General features: G+C 34.1%; 1 protein-coding gene across 1 annotated transcript; it reads right to left on the reverse strand.

Moving 5' to 3' along the window:
• Positions 1-1,697: 1,697 nt before the first annotated feature.
• On the reverse strand, positions 1,698-11,792 carry LOC145587017 (uncharacterized). The gene is made up of 5 exons (XM_081643986.1): positions 11,587-11,792; positions 9,214-9,424; positions 3,228-8,001; positions 2,020-2,171; positions 1,698-1,929 (listed from the first exon to the last, which is right to left on the reverse strand). Exons 1-4 carry the CDS (start codon positions 11,743-11,745, stop codon positions 2,144-2,146), a joined length of 5,172 nt encoding a protein of 1,723 aa, XP_081500112.1. The 5' UTR covers positions 11,746-11,792; the 3' UTR covers positions 1,698-1,929; positions 2,020-2,143.
• Positions 11,793-25,559: the final 13,767 nt, after the last annotated feature.

The following is a 25,559-nucleotide window of genomic DNA, read 5'->3' on the forward strand; positions in this document are numbered from 1 at the left end:
ATTTATGTGGAATCCCAAATCCCAGAGTTCAAGCTCCTATGTAAGAATGATGCTCAAATTTACACTTCTACTATGAACATATTTCAGAATGAGCTCAAGCTCCTCTGTAAGAACGAGTGCCTGGCATCAATTAATCATCCCACATAAATACGATCAAGGTATGTGTGTACCGACATAATAGTGCTAGGAAACTGCTTGTTCTCACATTTCCTGAGCAGCAAGTCATAAAGCCTAAGGACAGTTCCAATCCCAGCAAGTAACCTTCCCTGAAACTGGGTTAGAGCAAGCGGGAAATCCTCTACTAGGGTCTTCTGCAAAAGCTCAAGTTTTCCACCATCAACAAACCGATAAATGTGAATATATGCTGCATCAAAAGATCTTTTGGGAGAAAATTGCAGCGATTTTGCAGTCCCAACAGCTAGTAAAGTATCATAATCCTTGTCATGGAAATACTCGGTACATATGCTGAATGCAACCTCATTGTCCTGAAGCTCCAAGCAATACGTTGTCTCCCCCGTTCTTGAATCAAGAACTCTAAAATACAAGAAACCCATTTCTCTTCTTCTACTCTAGGATATCTATACCGCTCATCAGATATCTGACTGTCTCCATCAATCTCTTCCATGGAAACATTCTTTTTGTGCAGCTTCACTTTCATCGGTGTTTAAGGCTCGCTTGTCACTCTCAATCACCACCAGAACTCTAACCCCCCCCCCCCCCCTCTGGTTTTTTTTTAAAAAAATTTAATTTTTTTTTTTTCTGTCATACTGTCTTCATTTGTGCACTCTCTTTTTTGTTGCTGTTTCTCAAATTTTCGCTGCTACTATACAATCAAGTGGTGGTACTAGACAGCACGCCGAGCTTACTTCATGAATCATGATGGATCCATGGAAGGTGAAGGTAGGGAGAGAGTAGAAAAGGAAATAACAGTTAAGATTGACCATATGGCTAGAAATGCTGTTGCTCTACCAGCCTCATCGATGGAGACTTCGATTTCTTCTGCAATAAGCTCAACATGCTGTCTAGTACTGCCCCTCGATCAAACAAGTACGATGGAGACTAGAGAGACGGGGATTTGGGAGAGATGGATAAAGTGCAGTGGGTCTGGAATTCATTCATCTCTGTACACTTTTCATTCAATGTGTCTGATGCTAAGTCTTGAATCCTAGACTAACTGTATGTCTTTTTGCTAACCAAGCTACAGCCTACAGGTTTCTTTTCGGGTGCCTTTTATTAATATTCCTGCTGACTTTCATCGAGAGTTCCTCAGCGACCTCAGGTACACGAAACACAAACGTGCTTCAAACATCAAGAATATTAATCTCCAGTTCCATTAGCATCCACCTTCTCTTCATTCATCAGTCATAACCTTAGCTGATGATCACTTGCTAAAATAATGAGAATTCAAATTATACTGGTAGCCTTATTCTTTACTCATTCGGGCATAACTAATTAAGATCATACTGTCAAATTAGTGTTAGTGTGATCAGCATCTAGGATCATCTCTACAGCGTCGTTGTAAGACTTTCATGGTTTCACCATACGCCCACTCCCCAAGTACACTCAGCACTGATGATATACAAATTTGGTTATCAACTATGACTCCAAATTTCATGTATACGAAAATTAAATGTGAAGGTTTCAAACACTTATTATTTTCGAAAATAAAGTAAAACAAGCATTTGAACTCAGCAAGATGACAAAGCTGCCATGAAGTTTCATTACTTCTACTATTTAACAACTTACACAGCAAAGAAATCAGCTGGCCTAGAAAAACATCAACTTGATATTGTATAGCAGCTCTGTTCTTAGAAACTTTAATAACACATTCACAAACATGATAATGCTAACAAAGAACACTCTGCTGACCTTAATGGACTTACTGTCAAACTCAGGTTCAGTATTATATATTTGCCCTCGAGGAAGTTCCTGAAAGGCAAGCAACAAAGTTAATCAGATTTGATTGCACGAAGGCACTAAAATCTATAAGCTTTAATTTGTAAAATGTGAAAGAATTACTTTAAGATGTTTGCCTTTTCACGAAGAACCAAAATAGACGGGTAGAGGACTAAGAAAACCAAGGCTGCTTTAAGTTCCATCCTCTAATAAGTACACCTGATGCTCACAGCAGAATCAGCAATCTTCATTCTGGTTGGTTTACACTTGATCTTCTGAGTACATCAAAACACAGATTACCAAATATCAGTATGTTGTTCCCTTTCGAGGAAAACGTTATAATCCAGAAAATAGAGCAATTGATGACTATGTTAGTAAGCCAACAATGTTGAATGTTACTATGTTAGTAAGCTTCCATTGCAGCCTTGCAGGAGAAAATAGAAGCATAAACAATCGCTCTGACACGCAGCGGATTTAGCAAATGGTGATGAACAGATGAAGCTCAAGATATCTTGGCAACAGGTACATTGAAAGGATCACATTCCAGATGATTTCTTTGAAGTGACGTTATCCTGTTTCCCTAGGAACGGTTTAGGAAACCATGACTAGAGAGATATGGAAGCATATACTAGGGGTACAGCAGTCTGAAATATTAGCAGATGAGAATTGTAATCCTTTAAACATGCAGTAGGAGTCTGAAGAGTAGTTTCCAATGCAGAGGATTTACATTCCATATCGTTTGAAAACTTATTTCTATTTTGTTGTTTTAGTGATCATACATTCATACGAGTACATCTTTTCTAAATAAGTGAGTTTGCAGCAGCACCGTGATGAACTGATGTGAATCCAGAAATCACCCTCAGAAATATAACTACAGCTTAAATTGATATTCCAATGGCAGACCAAATTTACTTGTACCATTCCTAAATATATCAGGCCTGAGCAGTCGATTAAACTGGTCTAATGTCAATACAAACCCTTAATAACAATCTAAAACCAATGTTCATAGCCAAATGCTAGAAAACAAGTAACTAAAACAAAGATGACTTCATGGGCAGCAATAAGAGATGAAAAACATAATATATTTAAATTACAGGATTAACAACTGATTTTCTGACCCTTTATGATTAATCATTTTTATACCCTCCTATGAAAAACACTGCAGATCGTAAAGTATTAAATAAATTAACAAAAAAGTTAATGGTACTGATGCTAGCAGAAAATCAAGAGCAACAGCAGCACAGAAACTCACCAACTAACAAAGTAGTAATACAAGTAATAATTTAAAAATAACAGACTTAGTATTAAATAACTAAAGGGAAACAGTTTACCTATGATACTGTATCAGGGAAGGGAAAGCAGAGGATATGAACTCTTCATCCTCAGGAAAGATCTGCAAATTTTTCGACTTCATGAAATAAGTAACAGCATCCTCATCAAAGTCCATCAAGAATCCAAACTTAATGAGCTCGGAAAGTGGATGAATTTTATCCTCCTCATCCCAAAGCAACCCTTCAGATACCACTTGAGAAAACCTTGTTGCATATTCTACGACAGTCTTACGAGCACCTGATCTGTCGAGTTTCTGGGCGAAAAACTTAGAAGTATCTCTCTCCCAGCGCACCAATTGACGCGTGCTAGCTGTGACATCACTACCTGAACTCATCATTAAGCTGTAGGTTCTAGTAATGGGGTTTGGACTCACAAAGACTTTGACATTGAGGAGCTTTTTAACAGCTTCATGCCTCCGTTTTGTTTCTATATTCAGTGAGGGATCGGAGAGAAATCCTAAAATGATCATTACAAGCCCCTTCACAATAAAAGCATCCTTCAATTTCGCCACAATCAGTTCTCCATGATCCACAGCAGACAGCTCAGATATTTGAACAGAATCTGATATCTTCCTTACCCCGATCTTGGAGTACGTATCAAAAAGTAAAGCTCGAGGAATCGAGGGATGGTTTCTTGCAGGACACCAGACAAAGAAAGAGTAAGGAGAAGCCATTTCAAAAAGATCTTTCAATAAGAGATCATTAGGGAGGAAAATGTCCTGCTTATTAAGCAACAGAATATCACCAGAGCCATAGGAATCTGCAGGGATTTTAGACACACTTTTAGAAAATACTTTCTTAGTATCTTTGTTCCAGTGCCTAATAACATGCACCCAAAAGGCACAACACTCATCGTGTGATATCACACGCCTCGAATTCTCCCATTCCATCCAAAGCTTACAGTAATCATCAGTTGAGGGTCTGTTTTTAACATCAAAGGCCTTACAGAAGAAAGTAAGCAGCTTCGGCTTGTAATTCTTCTGATCCAAAACATGCAACCTAGAGCTGAACAGATGATTATCATCATGCAAAACACATTCCTCCGGAGCAACCCACACACCATCATCAGAAGTTGTCGGGATCCAAATTTGCACAGGAGTGTCTTTTTCTGGCTTCCAGTCAGCTTCACTCAGGAATTCATAGATATGCTCAATCTTAGCAAACTCATGAAGGGACTTGATGTGAAATGCAAGCAATGAGTTTGCAACATTGCTGGACAGATCAACTATAACTCCAATATCAGCAAGCTCGCTTTTATAGGACAAAATATTTGCCCCATAGTACTCTTCATCAATGAAAGGACCATCACATCGCTGCAACGAAGACTTTTTGTTCGGATCAAATAGCATGCATTCTTTTGAGGACATATAGCCAACAGTGGTCTTCAACCACTTTGTCTGGTGAATCTGTTTCAAAAAATCCTCTGGGAGGGGATCTTGGCTTTTCCGGAAGCTTCTAATGCATTCGAGCAATGACATGACACATACAGGAGTAATTTCACTTGGATTTTGAGGTAAAAAGATATGAGAAAAAACAAATTGTGAGCCTTCCTTGAAATCAGTCACTACACCCATTCTCTTCAGCTCATCTTTGAATTCATGTATGCCTTTCCCATAGCAGCTCTCCCTGTCATCAATAAAAGGAAGCAGCGTAATCTCAGAGATTGGATGCCAATCTGAATCATACAAAATGCAATCCTTGGGTGGCCTGTAGTCACCAAGGCGAGTTCTTAACCATTTAGCATCTCGAATACATGCTCTGAGATCAGCATGAAGGGTGAACGGTGTATCCTTCAACTCTTTATAACACGAAATGAATTTGAGACCATTATCTGCAGTAATCTGTTGAATTGTTGCTCGTTGCTTAAACTCTATAGAAAATGCCTTAGTTGCACCATCAAAATCAACCACCACCCCAATTTTCTGTAATGCTTCTCTGTACTTGAATATTTTGTCCCCATATAAGCTGCCGTCAATGTATGGGAAACCCTCAAATATCTGTAAGATACATCCCCATTCACGATCAAATAAGAAACATTCACGGGGATACTTGAAGCCAACATTTGTGCGCAAGCATGCAGAATTTTTCATTGTAGTCACAAGTTTTTCCGATGCATTTGGACACTTTTTGATGCACTTGAGCGCAAAAATGAGATGGGCAGGCAGTAGAGTGCTCCAGCTTACTGAAGATTTAAGATGATTAAGCACAATCTGATGCTTTCCTTTGAAACCCACAGTAATACCAAGTAGTTCAAGCTCAGTCTTGTATTCGTGAATACTGCACCCATAATACTCTTCATCAAGGAAAGGAATCTGACTGAATACTGAAGCAGATGTCCAGCTTTTATCAAAGAGAACAGTTTCAACCGGGGACCTTTCACCACACGAGGTCTTGACCCATCTCACATTTTTGATGGCGTTGACAATCTCATCCACTGACAACATTTTCTCTCTCAGATATTGTATAAATTTAAGCAGCGCGATAACCTTGGTTCTAGTCAGATTAGAACCAGTTGCCAGAGCCATGAGATGATTCCCGATGAATTTACATGCTTGACCATAATCAAACATCACCCCTATTGCTTTTAGCTCCTCCTGATACTCATTTAACTTATAGTTATAGAAGTGCTGATCAACCAACGGAATATCAACCATTTCGGAGCCATTCTGCAGCAAACTCCCCCATGAGGAACTCGAAAAAAATGATTGATTAGGAGGTTTGTAAACAGGATGACCGCTCATTGTTACCCTCAACCAGCTTCCATTCTTAATGCAATTCAGAAAATTATCAGGCATTCTGATTCCCTTATATCGTATCTTCTTGATCCAATCCAACATCAAGAAAACATTTTCTTTGTTCAATGGCCCATTTACAGTAGGGAAGGCAGCATCTGGAGGACATGCGTCAGGAATATCAGAGGCACCGGCATATCTTTTGAGGAGCTCCATCAGTTTCTTTTCCGGAGTAAAATAACCAGCATATCGTGCAGAATGCAAATATTCATCAGATAGTACCACATAATCTTGATCCCTCCAAGAATTGGAACCACCTATCAGATTCACCCATTTGCTCCCATTGGCAGGAACTAGTACACCCTTTCTTCTTACAGATACACCTCTGAAATTGTTCACTAGTGGCATGCAATCACTTAATTGTCGTAACTGTATCTCATTCAAAAATCCATTGGAAGATGTGTGATGTAGAAAATGTGCAAAAACAAATACCATTCTGCAGTTGTTTCCCACTGAGTGGTGAAGCTCTTTTGCAAATTCATCCATGCGAAAAGTATTAACATTCACATAGTCATTCAACCAGGTAAGTACATCTTTCACTCTTAAGATGGCCCTTTGCGTTTTCTCGGGTAAGAAAACTAGTCTTGCAGCAGATCTAAATTCTTTACTCCAGTCTATCATCCATGAAATATGTTGTGCTTCTTGAGATCGACACAAACGTAGACCACTTGTCTGAGTAGCTTCATTTATGCTAAGAAGAGATACATACCCAGAATCACCTACATACTTCAGTAGGGGTATACTTACCATATTAGCCGTAGCAAAACTTGACCAATACCGCGCAAGAAATTGAAGCAACTCAATATAGATCTCTTCCCCAACTCCCATGACAAGATTACAACTCTGGATGCACTTTGGGTACCACTCTGTGTCAACGGGCTTCACACCAAGGAAGCTAAGCACATCGTTATACCTGTCTACATCGAAAGAAGAATGCAATATATGCTTTCCTAGAGATGAAAGATTGTGCAATTTCATCCCTTTCTGCTTTGCCTTCAACAATATCTTCCAGAAAGATTGGTTCAACCGGGCAACTTCTTGAGGTTTATGGAAAATTTTCTGGTCAGAATGCGACTCAGATGGAATAATATTTTCCAGAAGCAGTCTCTCTTTGATTGAATTCCTGATTGCATCTAACTTTGGGTGACATGCGTCTTTGACCGGCAAGAAAGCAAACATGGATGCCAGAGAAGAGGTAGGCGCATCTTCCCTCGTCTTGACAAGAGCAACAAATGCATTGACAAAAGCAGAAGGAATGCAGTCTAGAATCCCTTGGTTCCATATGTCATCCCACAAAATAGTCTCACGAGATGATGGAAGAAGGAAATCTGCCTGAATTATGAAAGGCAAATTTGTAACTGTCTCAGTCGGAAGATATGCATAGATTCCAGGAGATATCATTCCTCTATTCAGACGCTTGCCAAATGGAAAGGCTAATGTAATAGACCACTCCTCAAGTTCCTTCCTCTTTTCAACCTTGTTTTCATCCTTGACACGAAACTTCTGCCTCCACATATAGTAGCCACATTCACCATCGCTGTCAGGACTACCTTCTTCTTCTGCCATCAAATGTACTGTATACGACTCAGCATCAATATCCTTCTTTGATTTGAAATCCGTTTCAGAAGAAATGGAAACAGCTCGTATGATGTTGAGTTTTGGATCCTCACTGTGCTCTTTCACTGAAAGACGCTTGATTTTTGAGAGAAACAAGAGTAACTCAGGATGGAGACTTGAAAGCTGCTCCTTCACAGCTTTCACTTTATCACCCTTCAAAGGCAGTATCAGTGTAGTAGTCGGAAGAGCTCTATTACTGCCATACACTTGCTGGATATCAGCCACTGAGGGATATTCAACCCACTCAGGTACTATGTAGGCTACATCACATTGAGGACATGGTGCTTCACTGAAACGAATTTGATAGCCATTACTAAAGATATAGGGATGAGCTGTCAGTAGAAACACGCTTTTGAACCCAATTCCTGTGACAAAAAACCACAAAATCAATTTCATTAGAGATAAGGGCCTTAATAATGAGGTAAAGAACATTTAAACATGGTCAGTTTTGTTCAGCTTCTGATATTAATGTGGCAGAAAGGTGTGGTAAGCTATACAAAATTAGAAAAAAAATAAAAAATAAAAAAAAAAGCCTTAGACAGTATACACTATTTTTGTACCAATACTCTGTGATTGCTCAACAGAAATCTACAAAAAAAAAACATTAACAGTAGCCTAATTGCACTTTACTAGTAATTTTTTCAATACAAGCAGAAATAGTGTTTGGTAATGGAAATTAAAAGAAATTCACATACTATGAGGAGAAAAAGCATTACCATGGACTCCTTCTGTGCGACATAATTTACAAAGTTATATATGAGCTCGTAGCAGCTAGCAATTACAGTCATGTACACCAAAAGGGCTATTAGTGCCTCGTTTATTTGGAGGCACTCGATGCAGACATTATATTGATTTCTACAAGAAATATATGACATCAAACCCCATATTTATGAGTTAAAGCTCAATTTTTTTTTTCTGATGTTCACTGAAATCAACCAAATTATGGACTACATTGATGTTGTAGACCATGAGACTGATGGTGTTTTCACAGTTGAGCTAAGCTTAACACTCCGCACTTAAGTTACTATGTACCTGTTAAGCTTAGGAGTGTGGGATTGAACTATGATGCCTACGAGTTTGCATTTCTATACCATTGGGCTCATAAAAACTGCAATTACAAAGGACAGCACATGAACTGTATCTGACTACACCACTGAACCGAACATCATTATCACTCTCTTAATCCCTTCACAAAATTTCTAACAGTAGATAGATTGTGAATGCTTTTGAGTAACAAATTTAAGAAAAAGGGTCTTTTATACATGAACTTCCTAATATAAATGCTATGTTCTGCATACTGCGTACAGTTTAAAGGTTGATCTCAATATAACAAAAATAATAAACATTCAAACAGTAGTTACTAATATCCTAATATGTAAGGTACAGCTTGCTTTAGTTTTAAGAAGAAAATATTTTGAGGCTACAATAAAATAAAAAAAATAAATTAAAAAAATCAAATAAAACAGATGAAAAATTATGCAATCACAGCCACATTTTACATTTACAGCCAGAATGATTAAGGATGATCCAAAATATAATGGGGGCACATTACAATCCGCAAGTTTGAATAGACCAACCTTTTTCTCCAATATAACCATTTTTGCGTTTGCCAGCCTTGGTAGAAGTACCAACACTGCAAATGGATTCCATATTTCCCTTAGAAAATCCCTTCTCATTATTGAAAATCAACAATGTAGCCGGAGCCCCTGTGGCTGTTATATCCCGAGATGTTATCAAGAACTCCAAGGTTGGATCAACTCCTTGCGGATACTCATTATCTTCAGCATTCTACATAACAAAATATTCTTTGTAAATATCCTCATCAGATGATATCAAATTAATGCTCATCCAAATTTATTTATTTGTTTTGGTTAACGGCCTTCAAATTAGATTAAGATAGACATCAGTTAAGCTTAAGTTCAAGCCTTTAGCTACAAAGTGCTCATCGTATCCAAATTGACAAGATACTAATACAACATAAATACATAATGCAGCAAAGACATTTGTCAAGTGCTCTAATGTATGCCAATTACATACACTAAATCTTGGCTAATCGTAATATGTACAAACACAGGTTACATACTTTTAATCCTAGAAAATCTACATTCTACAGATTACCAAACATGCTTCTTCATACATGCATAGGCAAAAGGTATAAATCAATTAAAAGTGATATGATGTATTATCATGTTATCATATCAGAGTAAAAAAAAAAAATCTTTTATGTAACAACCATCCCAAGATTCCCAAATAAACATAATATCACAGCTAAAAGTCATAACCAAGCTAAATCAAGCAGCATTAACCCACTGTCTAAAACCAAGACCGTTATTTTGTGCAAGTATATACATTATAATGCACGGTTGCTTCGATGCTATGTAGAAACTTTAGTGCTATGTTTGGATAACATATTAGAAGGGAAATGGAAAGGAGGAAAATAGGAGGAAGGGGAAGGAAGGGAAAGTGGAGGAAATGATGAGCTCCATTTTCCCTCCAAATCTCTCCAATTTTGAAGGGATGGTCTTTATTAAAAGAGGAGGGAAAATGGATCCCTCCCTCAACATATTATCCAAACAAGGAAGTTTGTCTCCCTCCCTTTCCCTTCCCTTCCTTTCCTTCCATTTTTTGTTATCCAAACATAGCCTAGAAGCTTTAAGATCCTATTCAAGATTATTTACTCAATTCTCATCAGCTATACAAGAGTTTACAGTATTTATTAGATTTCATAATGTCCCAACTTCGCGCTACTTATGCTAAATATAGTAGCTATATTTGTAATCTAATCTAGTTTGATAATTACACTCATCTTCACAAACTAATTAATGCACCAAATCGTCCATAACAAAAGCAAACAAAGTACACTAAGAAAACCAGAGCATAAAACAAGCTAATACAAGAGTACCATCAAACTCCAGCTCCATATATGAGGAAAAAAATGCTGCATTATTTACTCAAAAGTGCTAGTATTCATATCAATCATGTATTTTCACAATAACTAATCTTTCTATTACTAGTTATTTTTCTCTCTTAACCCACTTTCAATCTTTAATTCACACTTTACCACTTAAGCCCGTCTTAATAACGTTATGTTTTCTTTACCTTGCAAGACTATCAGAATTGAATCTTTTCATCTTGTTAATCAAGCCAAACAAGAAAATTTTGAACCAAATCATCAAAGATCATCAATTTACATACTAAAAAAAATAAAAAATTAGACATTGACAAAAACACATTAAGACGAATATGATAATATCTAACATTATATTTTCTTATAAATTGTCATACGATACCAACAGACTAGATCTTTATATATTAAGAGCAGATTAACTTATTTCAAGCTATATGAATAAAGTCTTAGCCAAACACTACTAGTGTACTCTTTACATTATAAAAGGAGTACTCCCTAAATTATACTTCCTCGTTCACTTTTAATTCAACACTTAAAAGCATGAATAATAAAAGGTGAAGATTATAAACTACTCCCTAAATTACTCTAATAAATCTAACATAAGATCATAAGATTAGAGTAAATTCACAGATACACTTATTCAAATGTTCAAAATAGAACGGCTACCAAAAAGAATGTAAATTCACAAGGAACGGCTCATACCAATAAGAGTAAACCACTTGCAATCTTGTTTAAGAACTAAAATTCGACCCGATTATGAAAAATTACAATAAATAACTTCCTTAGTCTACAATAGTTCTTCCTATTTTGATTTTTACTTTTGAGACAATAACTATAAAACAGGAAAAATTATAACGGCAGAGGGTCAGAAAGGAGGACTCGTCATAAACTCTACTCTCTTCGTTTCACAATGATTTTCCGACTTTGACCAAACACAAAAAATTCATAATAAGAACATCATTGTCGAATGAAAACAGTATCATTTAAGTATATAACAAAAGTAATAAAATGTAACAAAAAATAAAAGTAACAAGAAATAAACCTGAATAAGTTCCATCAAGAAATGAACATCTTTTGAGTATAGAGCAGCAGAGAGATTCTTAACAGCTTCTCGTAACATTTGCCTTAAAGGGTTTTTTCTCACACCAATTTCGAAGGTGTTTTTTCTTATTTCTTCAATATGTTGCTTTGCAACCTCCATTGTACCAGAATTTTGTTTCCTCCTTTGCAAATTTCACACAACAAAATCTCAGAATTATGTTTTAAAGAAATGTACCATTAAAATTAAAAAACAGAGAAAAAAAAGGGTTATTTAAAGCAAAGAAGAAATAAACTTAGGGAAGAAGGAAAATTGTGTACAGGAAAAGAGAGAAATTGACCTTTTGCATGCTTTTTGATCATTGATTGGTGCAGTTGGTCGTCTTCTAGTCATTCTTTCGTCTTCCTAAGAAAGATTTTTGCCAAGGTCTTTAATTAATGTACTATACTTCACAGTAAATAAATTTGAGTTGATTTCTCACTTTTTCCAAATTATTGAATTGACTTACAATTTACTCCTCTAGATTTTATTCCATTGTTAACTGTTTTTTTGGTCGAATGATCTGCTCTTGAACCCCATGATTTTGTCAACAACTTGTTGATTTCGAGTTGTTAATTAAACTCTTGGGATATAGGGTTTGTCAATTTGTCTTGATCTTGTTTTTTTCAACTAAGGTTAAAAAAATAAGATTGTTACTCCGTATTATTCTGGTATCTTAGCTGAGCTACGTTACAATCTAATGGGAGTGGACGGTGACAAATTATATGCATACAAAGATATGAGTGAATAATTGGGGATGAATTGGAAGAATAATTAGAGTAATAAATTGAATTAGGAAAACTTCATAAATGCTTAAAAATAATAAAGTCTCGTCTTAAGACCGCAAAATTAGAAAATGATAATATCATCTAGAATCTTAAGACCTAGGGCTAATCTTGCTCTAGAAATAAATAATTAAAAACACACAATGGCTAGAATTGCAAGGATGGAACTTCAGCGGGCTGTGATTAAAAGTTGAAAAATGATTGTTAAATTATACTCAGTATTAAAGATTTTTAAATAAATGGCTATTTGATAAATTAATTAATAAACTGCCTTCATTAGGTGTCTACAGAAGCCCCCACTTTGACTGAGTTTGTAGAAACATTAGTTTCGAAAACGATAGTCAAAGTAGTCGATAGGGACGGAGAATGATTTAAGACGTTCTGACTCAAACTATCCTTCTTTATTAAGTTTTGCTCTAATGCTTGCCTTACAATCATATCGTGTGATGGCTACTTGTTTTTGCTTTCTTGCTTTCACATTTACATTCTCTTCATCAATCATTTCGGATTATTGTACCTTTTCATTGATGATTCTAATGTGAATAGTTGTGTTATTTCATTTACTTTTCATTAGTTATAAAGAATAATTGTTTATTTCATAGAATTCAAATTTAAATCGTCTTAGATCAATTTTATTTATTTATTTTTGTAAAGAATTGGATCATTTTAGATAAGTTTGATGTTTTTGCCCGGATTGGATTCGGATCAACTCTACCCCCCCCCCCCCCCGAAATCGTTGAGGCAATGACTGTTCGGTTGTAGCATTTTTTTTTTTTTGACAACTGTAGATTATTTGATGTCTGTAATTAAACGGTAGTATAATACGGTTGTCCACTTGATTGATTGCTAGGTGGGAAACTCGTGATAGTATTGAACGTTTGGACTCGTTTCCCCAAAGCCTTTTTACTTTGGCGGAACTTGATATTACTTAATAATATGACATAGCTACCGTTCTTTCAAAAAAAAATCAAACACGCAACTAGGTTGCACAAGAGCGGGTACTGACACGGATACGGGTACGAAACGGATACGGAAAAACATCTATCTCAAAATAAGGGACACGAGTACGGGATGTTAAAATTCATAAAATATAATTTAAAAAAAGAATTTAACCATATATTTGTCATTCCGTCCACTCATTAGATCATACTAGCTTAAGGCCCGTGCCATGCACGTAGAGGTGGCCAGTGGGTCGGGTTGGACCCAGCCCACCCTAACCCGCACGACTAGTGGGTCAAATGGGTCCAGCCTGGATCTGACCCAACACAACCCGGCACAACCCGTTTGCAAAGGTGGTTGTGTCGGGTCTAAAATTGTAGCCCAACCCAATTTGACCCAGCCCATTTCGACCCACGTGATTCGGCCCAACTCGTTCAACCCACTTCGACCCACATGATTCGACCCACCCAACCCATGAACCCACCCAATTCGACACTAAGTCAAAACTTAGTGCTCACAATGGTCAGCCGATGAAGGATCCCTCTCTCTACAAGATCCTTGAAGGTGCACTTCAGTACCTTACTTTCACCGGACCTGTCATTGCTTATGCCGTTCAGCAAGTTTGTCTTTTCATGCATGCTCCCAGGGAACCTCATTTCAACGCTCTTAAGTGTATTATCAGATATATCAAAGGCACATCTGATCATGGACTACACTACTTATACCGTTATGCTCCGACGAGACTTATTTCTTACACAGATGCCGATTAGGGCGACTGCCTGGACACACGGCGCTCCACTTTAGGGTATTGTGTTTATTTGGGTGATAATCTTGTCTCGTGGTCTGCAAAACGACAGCCTACTCTGTCCAAATCAAGTGCCGAAGCAGAAATAGAGGTGTTGCAAATGTTGTTTCTGAATTATTTTGGCTCCGGAATCTCCTACTCGAGTTACATTGCCCTATCCGACGGGCATCCTTGGTTTATTGTGAATAATATCTCTACCGTGTACTTGTCTTCTAATCCTGTACAACACTAGCGTACCAAACACATTGAGATGGACATTCATTTTGTACGCGATAAGGTCGCTCTTGGTGAGATCAAGGTCTTAAATGTCCCGTCTTCATATCAGTATGCAGATATTTTCGCCAAAGGATTACCTCGCCAACTATTTTTAGACTTCAGAGACAGTCTCATCATTTGACCCTCTCCCGTTTTAACTGCGGGGGTGTGATAGATAATAGGTTAATATTATCTTGGTAATATTCTGTAAAGATATATCTTGTGTAATTAGCCTCTCATAATTAGGTTGTAAATACCTATATATATTGAATTAATGAGAACACTCTAAATAAAGGAGAATTACACTATTCTTAACTCTCCTCTAAAGGTTTCTCCTCTACACCCTCTCTTCTCTCCTGACCTCCTCATTCTAGTGTAGATGATTCTCCTCTTCCTCCTTCCTCTCCTCAATAGCCTCCTCCCCTTTGTCCTCCACATCTTCATCACGTGCCACACTTTTTTCCACCCTCTTGACCTCATTTTTTTTCTTTGTCCTTCGTTTCTTATTCAAAGGACTGTTGAAAAGGTCTACAAGCTTCTTGAGAGAGATCTTGCAAGGGGTATTGAGTATTGACAACAACGTTAACGTAGTTTTGTTCACCACCTTGCGCCTCAGCAGAATTGTACTCACTCTCTTCTTCAGTATCGTACACCTTGTTAAGATTGTTTCCTAGTGAAAGGCATAGTTAGTTGAGCGGGCCCCAACTTTTATTGGTCTTAATTAAAACAATATAAATTGCAACATTTACTCATCCAAGAGAACATGAGGTCAACCTCTCCTCTTAACCTACCACACTTCTATACCATCTTCCAAACATATGCTCCATTTTTCAATCATGATCTATTGTATACTTTTTTGAGAGAGAGACTTTGATGGATTTGATATTTATCATTAACTAGCTATTGGACCCGTTCTACGCACGGGTTATGCTTAAATTATAAATTTATTTGAAACTTTACAAATTATCTTGTCACCAAAAAAAAAAAAAACCCTTTACAAATTATTTGAATGAATTTATTTTATCGTCTTTTGACATATTATAATATTTTATGAATTAGTGGTAATAGACTAATAGTTGTAGAAAAAATGGCTTAAAATCGTAAAATCATATCTCTATCGCATGATATATTAATCAACAATTTGTATAAAAAACTACTTTGTAAATACCAAACACTTAATATAATTTTACAATTTTTACATCAAATGTGAAGGCATGATATTCTTCTTTAGTCTTTACCAATATATGTCTCTTATATTGCGCTTAATATCTTCAAAATTAAAGCCCCATGACACGCAAAAAATGTCATCCTATGGAATTTCCATAGTATTCTTGCCACCTCAATATTTTCCTTTTCAATCATCATCCTCATTGTTGTAGAAATTTCACATAGAATTTTGAGAGACGTTTCTCTAATTTTTTAGTTTTTGAAACTTAATGAGTATGAAAAAAATCTTTATTGAAAATTTGTATTTATATAAGAAGAGGGGGAAGATAAGGGGTCAAATTAAAAGAAATGAATTATGAATGTGAATAAATTGAATTGATAGATGGAATAATGAGAAGAGGAGAAGGTTTAGGAAATTTAATTTGTTATTGAATTAAAATAAAGATTACAAAATATAAAAGTTATTGAGAAATAAAGGGGGAGATGAAGAGAGAATTTCTTTGAAAACATAAGGAGGGAGAATGAATAAAGAAAGGTGAGAAAGAATGATGACATGTGTCAATTTTGGTTTGTGTTTTTAAATACTAAGTATAGATATAGATATAGATATAGATTAAATCCATAATTTCAAAACTTAAAATAAATAGAAGAGCATAAGCTTTAAAACCAACACACATGCAACAATATTCACTTTGTCTTTACTTTCACTACGCAGGTACATCAGGGGTTTTGTAATCCATTAGGATATTGTACATTTCCGCATTCAACTTTTTAGTACCGTGATCTTTCCAGAAACTCATCCTGGGAAGATTGACTAGTAAAGATCATCTATTCTAGTTGTGGTACCTGGTTTTTAGTGGACAGAAATTAGTCTATAAAATGTTCCACTTAAGTGTCTGATAAGACTTATAAACAAAACTTAGAGTCGTCACCTTATTTTTATCCGAACAAGGACGGATTTTAGAACAGTCAATTTTAAAAAATTAAAACTTAATAAAAATCAACGGCTAACTCCATAATAGAAAATAAGGCACAAGGTTCGGGGTTTAGGTTAAGAGAATCGAACGTCTGGAACTCGTATTCTCTTCTGTTCTATGGAACGAGCTCTTACTATTGCGTTGTCAAAAATCAAGTTTTAAGACATATTAACCACATAAAAAAAAATTAAAAAAAAAAAAATTAATACAAGGTAGGTTTGAGCACCAAATTTGCACTACGTACCGATCATAGTGAGATTTTGAATTCACTCACGGATCAAAACCTTCGTAGTTCGGACAAATGCCATGTTTTAAATAACCAATTCCATTGGGTTTTTAATTTGGGTTGTTGACATAAACGTCATTTTGTAAGTGGGATTTTAGTGATCTTTGACGGATTCACTCATAAAAGTAAAATGAACCACCTTGGTTGAGGAAAATCACCCCGATTAGTGATCACCAAAAATGTCTTTTGAACAAGACAATTCAACAAATGCGTCCCGATTGACGACTTTTGAGTGGGTCAAGGTATTTTTTGGAGTGAAACTGTAAGGGGTCACTATATAATCTCACTTTGGGTTTAAATTCACTCAAGGGTAATTTTGTAAGGTTTTAAGGGTTATGTGTTTAGGCTTAATGGAATTGGCCAAATAAAGCACGACACCTGTCAACAAGGCCTTACTTTCAAATAAAAGGGAACAATAAACTATTTAATCATATCCGATTGTCAATTAATCTATCGGGTAATTATGCTGGGATATAAGTTTATTTTCATGGAGATGGATAATTGTTACACCTTATACAACTAAATAATTAATCTTAACCTCATGTTTGGAAATGAGGCCATATCTCATATTAACTATCATTACCTAAAAACAAACAATCAAAGTTATGATTCATCTTGTTCACAAAAGGGTTTAAAATAAGAAGGTTCACAAAATTATAAAAGAAAATAATGCTTGTTAAAACTTTTATTTCTGAAGTCATCTTAAAAGAAAATTAAAGTCCTTAAGACATCATTTATTTCAAAAGTCATCTTAAAAAAAATAAGATTAAAGATTTTAAAACAACAACATTTAGAATTAAAGACTCTTATTTCTGAAGTCATCTTTAAAATAAGATTAAAGTTTCTTAAAATAACACTTAGAATTAAGGCTTGTTAAAACTCTTACTTCTACAATCATTTTTAAAATAAGATTAAAGACGTTTTCATTAAAACTTCATAAATTAAGAAGTGTATATATATATATATATATATATATATATATATATATATATATATATATATATATATATAGTTTAATATAGGTTTCATACCACCATTAGGTTCTTAAAAAGAAATTACTAAAAATTTAAAAAAAAGCAATTAAGAGAAAAACGTGCATATTTCATCTTTTTGATAGCTTGAACTAAAAAAATCATTAAAAATCATAGAAAAATCGAAAAAATTATTGTGAAATATGGTTGGAAAGCTCTTGAAAATTTCTATCACTTGAGCTAAATAACTTAAACTAATTCTGGTTGTAAAGGTTCTTTAATAGGCCATCTTTGGGACGTGGTAAGTAGTTCTTTACTCTTGAACAACCTTTGCTTAAACTCTTAATTCCTGAGTTCTTTAAGCTCACTTTAAGAAATACATCATTCTTTAAAAAATATATTAGGTAGTCACGTGAATGTATTAACCTTTCATATTTAAAATGCATTATAAAGAGATATAATGCAAAATGCAATTAACCCCCCACTTTGTAACCTATCACCTCGATCACCAATAGGCTTGGCTTTCTAATGTGGAGTAATGAAAGATTTAGGGCTAATTTAGCACCTAATATCGTCATTACCCCTATTGGTAACACCAAATGAAAACAAACACATTAGTTAGCATAATAATAATAATTAAGGAAATTAAGAAAGGAATAAAGATAATACCTTGAACTAGATGTAGCAATTTTTCGGATAACCCTTCTTACTTATCAAGAATGAAAAGATGATTACTCCTTAGTTAAAGTGTAATAAAGATAATAAGTGATTTTTTTTGGAATTTTGAGATATTAAAAGAAATTAATGCAAAATAAAGCTAAAGAACTTTTTTTTTTTATGATTTTTTTATTATAGAAAATAATCTTGAAAAATAAAAGTAAATCTTAAGAAAGAAATTTTTTTTGGTTTTTTTTTTTTAATATAGACTAGGATACTTGAGCAATTAAACTAATATTTTTAACAAAGATAATAATAACAACAATACTTGAACTTGAAATATTTTTGTGTTTTTTTTATAGGAATTAAAGATAATAACAATACTTAAATAAAAAAAATAAAAATATCAACTTAATTATAAGATGCTTTTAATAAGCTAATAACTTAAAAATAAAGCTAAATTAGAGAGATTTTAACTAAAACAAAGATTAGAAGAGAAATTTTTAGAGAGAGAAGTTGTAAGAATTTTTTTATGTGTTTAAAACTTGAGAATTAGGGGGTATTTATAGGAAAATAAAGGGGTTAATTTGTAAATAAAAGAAAGTAAATAAATTAAAATTCAAGGATTATTTTGGTAAATATCAAGATTTTGGTAATAATGAGAATCTCGATATTAAATTCTCTTGTTTTACATGTAACAAACTTGCTACTCTGTTTTGCAACGCTTAAACTGTTAAAATAAAGAAAACCGTAATAAAATCAACTCTAATATTCACATAATGAAAAAGGTTCTAAAATGCCATGGTATATATATATAAAAAAATAAAATAAAATATATAACCAAGTCGTGCCATAACTCAAAAAAAATAATACTTACATGGTATACAATAAAAGAGTGCCAAAATTTAATTAGTGACTATTATACCCACCAAGATGTTAAAACAAAAAAAAAAAAAAAAAAAAAAAAAAAAAAAAAAACCAACTCTGAGAGGTCAGCTCTAAAAGATACACAAAGACATCAGGTTACAATACTAATAGGGTTGGACAAAATATCTCAGAATTAGTAAAAAAAAGTAAAAAGAGAAATAATCCCTGCCCTCATTAGATGGTACATATAAACTTGCCCAAGAATATCTAAACATACGACAAAACCTTATACATACGAGCATTTCAAATAATAACCCTTACTAAAAAAGTAGATCATATAAAATCATAAGATTGACATGGTCAACGTGAAAATATATCATACAATATTAAGCCATACAACATGAATTTAAGGTGGTCAAAAGTAAAATATATTCCCTTGACCAAATGGCCTTAAAAAAAAAGGTGAACTCTTATCTTGCTTTACTCTACTAAAACACAAATTTATATTTATCATAGTCGTAAAAAACAAAGACAAAAGATACAAAACTAGATCAAAACAACAGAAAAACAAATAAAACGGAAGCCAAATTCACGTCGACGAAGCAAATCAACGTAACGGAAATTACTATTTGGAATAGTGTCAAATAGTGTTTGAATAGTGTCAAATAGTGTTTTGAATAGTGAAATGCAATACATGACACGTCTGAAATCTAGCTGTCCCAATTAGCGTCAGATAAATATTGACGCAATTGGTCTAAATTGAAATTTATTGGATACAGTATTAACCGCGGGGGAAAAAAAGTGACGTTATTTCACTATTGACAATTGCTTATCAAAACTGATGAAAGAATACACAAACTAGACTGAGTAAACAAACCATTAAAAAAAAAAAAAAAGATAATGAACAAAAAAAAAGGAAAAAAAAAAAAGAAAAGAAAACAAACGTGAATGTCAGAACTCATTTTTGTTTTTGTTGAAATGAAAGTCAAAACCCATAAGTTATAAGAATTCCCAGAAAAGCAAAATATCATTGAAATGATACCAAGCACGATCCTATTTTTTAGGAACAAACACTAATCATCTATACGTGCAATTATACATTTACATCCATACGTATCCCTCTTTTATTCTCATCCATACAATACTCAATTATCCTTAGATAAATATCAATGGGTTTGGTCCGAACTTATATTTATCGGATCAAGTATTAACTGCGGGACAAAAAGATAAAGATATTATAACAAGCGTACATAAAAGGGGGTTCCTTTAGCACTATAACATGTAGTACTCATTTAGGTGTAGAAATGTTTGTCATTTCCCTATATTGGTTGGACATGAGTCTTTAGAGTAGTGGACTTTATAACTTAGGTAAACTGGTCATATAATAGAGTAGTGCACAAATCGCAAAAATCACTAGATAAAAAAAAAATTCTAACTGTCTAAGTGAACATATTAATATACTTACTATACTCTAAAGGGTTAAACAATGCTTGCTTATAAGGAAAATGATACATTCCCCTGGCGAGACAAAAAAAATATATATATATTTACTTTATACTATACGATTATTATACATACACGTATAAAAAAAACGGTCTAAAATACTTACTTTTTACTATAAAAAGAAATTACCCTTATCCAAAATCTCCACTCACCACTTAATTCTTATCTTCTTCCATCTTCCTTCTTACCCGAAAAAATCAAACAAAAACCACCATTAAACATAAACACCATGTTTCAAGAAAACCAGGAAGATCAGCCTGTCTTCACCTTTGAGGAAGACATGAGGATGATAAGGGTGTACTTCATGTACATTGTGGGGCTAGTGGTCCTCCTAATGGCTGTATTAATTTACTTGTTAATCCATAAGTAAAAACCCGAAAATTACTTCGGTGGAGCAGGGTAGAAATGCTTGTAGTGTTAGTTGTACTTCAATATTTTGTAATTTAGTAATTTAGAAGTACAAATTATAACATGTATTTTGGAAATTATGAATAAAAATCATTATTATTACTCGTTTTCTTTGTTTTAAATAATAAAACGAGCGTCATTAAGTTTATAAAAATAATTAGCAAAATAATAATAATTATTTGCAAAGAAAACGACAACTATAATAATAAAAGATAATTAATAATGATAATTACAAAGGTAAGATCAAAATTTGGTGTCTACACCAGTTCATGGGTGTTCTTCAAGTTCCGAAATGTCAATCTCTATGATGATTAAACCATATCTTTGAACCCTAGCAGTAGCAATTACTCCACATGCCTAGGCATGAGTTTGGTTACTTTCCCATCAATAGTTAATCCAAATGTGTTTGGATCCAAGTGAGAAACGATCCATTCGCACATGGGTTTCCTCACTTGATAACAATTTAACGTGAGCAAACACCCAAATCCAAATGAATTAAGATACACACAAAATATGAATTAACTTATATGATATCAAACTATTATATTGCCAATAATATTAAACTATTAAAGTTGGAATAAAAGTTGTATTAATATTTATTTGTTTCATATTGTATTTTGGAAAGTTGTCTAATTAAAAGTCTAGAAGTAGTAGTAGTTGCTAAGGAAATTTCTTCTTTCATAGTTTAGCTTTGTGTTAATAGGTTTATTGCCTTAGGACATTAGTTTATCCAGATTTGGTTAAATAATTCCATTAAAAAGTTTTACAAAATGAATAATTAACAACTAATACCCCTAAACATATTAAATTCTAAACGTGCTATTAGCTACCTTAACACTAGTAGAAAAAACGCATTAGGCAGCGGTTCAAACCCGGTCTAAGGCACCGGTTTGAACCGCTGCCTATTTGAGGGGTGCCAAAAACCTACTTTTTGGCACCGGTTCAAAACCGGTGCCATAGGGTTTAATAGGCACCGGTTAACCGGTGCCATGGGTAGAATAGGCACCGGTTAACCGGTGTCTAATACTGCTCTCCCGCCATTTTTTTTTGGGTGGTGGATAGTTTAGGCACCGGTTCCTGCCTAACCGGTGCCTTTTGTATAATTTTTTTTTTTTTCGTTTTTTTTTTTCCATCGTGCAATAATATTTTTAAAAAAAAAACCTGCAATAATAATAACCTGTAATTCCAGCAATTATATTAAATATAATAATTAATAATTTTATTATTATAATAACTAATAATAATATTATTAATTATTATATACAAAAATAATATTAGATACAAGAATTCAATTATATATATATATATAGATATAAATATTCCCAAACGCAATACAAAAAAAAAAAAAAAAGTTGCTTACATATACAAATAATAGTAAGTACACATATATAATGAATAATAAGTTATATATAGTTCAAAAGTTAACATAAATAATTTACAATTACAATGCATGTCATTTACTTGTTGAAGGTGATGAAAGACGCCAACATGTCACGAACTTCATTAAGCTCCTTGATTGTCAACGGACCATCTTTTTGGACCTTGCAAAACTTGAAATACAAAAACATTATTTTAAAAATAATTAATTAGGCAAAAAATATGTATTTTATCAAATATTACCTATACGACTTCTATATAGCCCATTTACTACATTACTTATCAAATGAACTATTTCTTTCTCATAACATGTCAATATTGGATAGTTGTATGTGTGTAAGCCCTAAAATTGTATAGGAGAGCATTTTGTTAAGGTTTATGACGGTTTTTACCCAAAATGGCCCGAATATGGCCTATATGACCTTACTTTGCCCATTTCCTACATTTCTTATTAAATGAACTTTATTTATCTCATAACATGTCAATATTATCTAGTTATAGGTGTATAAGGAAAGAAATCACATCAAAAGAGCATATTAACACAAAATGGCCCTAATATGGCCCATATGACTTCTATTCAACCCATTTTCTACCTTTCTTGTGAAATAGCCTTTTTGTTTCTCATAACATGTCATTGTTGGATAATATTAGGTGTCTAAGGCTAGAAATCACATCAATATAGCATTTCAAGAAGTTTAACAACGCATTTTACTCAACATGGCCCAAATAGGGCTTATATGACTTCTATGTAGCCCATTTTCTACATTACTTATCAAATGAATTATTTCTTTCTCATAACATGTCAATGTTGGGTAGTTGTATGTGTGTAAACCCTAAAATTGTATAGGAGAGCATTTTATTAAGGTTTACGACGCTTTTTACTCAAAATGGCCCGAATATGGCCTATATGACCTTACTTTGCCCATTTCCTACATTTCTTATTAAATGAACTTTATTTATCTCATAACATGTCAATATTATCTAGTTATAGGTGTATAAGGAAAGAAATCACATCAAAAGAGCATATTAACACAAAATGTCCCTAATATGGCCCATATGACTTCTATTCAACCCATTTTCTACCTTTCTCGTGAAATAGCCTTTTTGTTTCTCATAACATGTCATTGTTGGATAATATTAGGTGTCTAAGGCTAGAAATCACATCAATATAGCATTTCAAGAAGTTTTAGGACTTACCTCATCAAGCTGTTGAGTGTCCGTACAATGAGTCACAATGTCAAGCATGAATCTCATCACATACAAAGCACAATCAAGTCCATTCTCTTGTTGTACGCACTAGCATATGACAAACAAATCACATCAGTGAAACATGCAAAGGAAATGAGCAAATATTTACTACCATAGATTTTCAAGATAATCACAATAATATCATGTAAATTACCAACGGTGTCTTCCATGTTGGACCCTTTGGAGCACGACAATGTAGCTTCTTCATAACACTGTAGTATAAAAAAATACAATCAAATTTGATTAGTCGTATGATTACTAAATTAGTTATTATTAGCAATAATCATCACTATAGGTTGCTATATATATATTTACTTTTGCAATATAGACTTCACGAGCCACTTCTCCGATGATCGAGCTGAATCAAGGTGATAAATTGTGTTAGTGGAATTACAAATCACCATGAGGCTCCAATGCTCCCTACATAAGTTCAAAATAGACAAGGTAATTAATATTTAGGATTCAACATATAATGAGGCCAAATCGATTGAATTTGACATGGTTAGACTTACTCTCTATAACATGGGGCGAATATGAACTTGTCTCCCGCACGCGTTGATTCCCTTATACTCTGTTCAACATAGTACAACACATCATGGGGGTTGCCTATGATTTTAGTAGTGGATAACTGCTCGGGGCATAACCACCCAACTTTACAAGGAGAATCAGTGTCAGTTAAGTGCTCCTGTAGTGCTCTGCGTGCATGAACATTGATTAATTTATCAGATGTAGGATAATCACCATCAATTTGAATAACTTGAAAAAAGTATAGATTATGTGGGCATTGAAGTACCTCATGAATGTTTGAATGAGGGAAATGTTAAGCTTTGCACCACGTAGAAATTCCTTCACATCTTCTTTGTTGATCCATGCAATTGCATCCTCATCATAGTGGAACATTGCCTTAGGAAGTGCAACTTCCATGAGATTGACCAAATGACAAGCACGGTTGTGAAGAAAGGTCATGTCAGTAGAGAGCGATTGAAGAACAATGTCTTCAACAAGTGGAGTAGGTGGCATGGGTGAACCTTTCGAAGAGTGCAACTTCGACGCTTGTGAACTCTTGGACTGTTGTTCACTTAGCTTCTTCTTAGGTTGATCAATTCTTTTATGCTTCTCCACCCTCTTTCTCTTTGAAGTTTTGCTTCCATTGGAAATCTGAAATAGTTTGAGAAATAATAAGTTTCAACTCACAATCACTTATAATAGCCAAGTGAGTAGCCATTTCGGGTCAAAATGGCTTTTTATGATGAATTGGACCCAAAAACTTAGAACTTGGCGATTTTTATGTAATTTCAAATGACAAACACTTATAAATATGTGATTATGAGTTATTTTGAGATGCAAGGATTTTATAAGTTGAGAAATGAAGAAAATAGTCATGTGAGTAGCCAATTCGGGTCAAAATGGCTTTTTTGATGAATTGGACCTAAAAACATAGAACTTGGCGATTTTTATGTAATTTCAAATGACAAACACTTAGAAATATGTGATTATGAGTTGTTTTGAGATGCAAGGAGTTTATAAGTTGAGAAATGAAGAAAATAGGCTAGTGAGTAGCCATTTCGAGTCAAAATGGCTTTTTTTTATGAATTGGACCCAAAAACTTAGAACTTGGCGATTTTTATGTAATTTCAAATGACAAACACTTATAAATATGTGATTATGAGTTTTTTTGAGATGCAAGGAGTT

The sequence above is a fragment of the Chenopodium album genome, chromosome 2 (genome assembly GCF_948465745.1).
Source record: "Chenopodium album chromosome 2, dcCheAlbu1.1, whole genome shotgun sequence".
Taxonomy (NCBI): domain Eukaryota; kingdom Viridiplantae; phylum Streptophyta; class Magnoliopsida; order Caryophyllales; family Amaranthaceae; genus Chenopodium; species Chenopodium album.

Excerpts from the sequence above, each read along its gene's own strand:
- LOC145587017 (XM_081643986.1), bottom strand. The coding sequence starts at position 11,745 with ATGGAGGTTGCAAAGCAACATATTGAAGAAATAAGAAAAAACACCTTC. Across the intron at positions 9,425-11,586 it reads TCTTGATGGAACTTATTCAG|AATGCTGAAGATAATGAGTA; the intron begins GTTTATTTCTTG and ends TTTGTTATGTAG. Across the intron at positions 8,002-9,213 it reads TGGTTATATTGGAGAAAAAG|GAATTGGGTTCAAAAGCGTG; the intron begins GTTGGTCTATTC and ends TTTTTGTCACAG.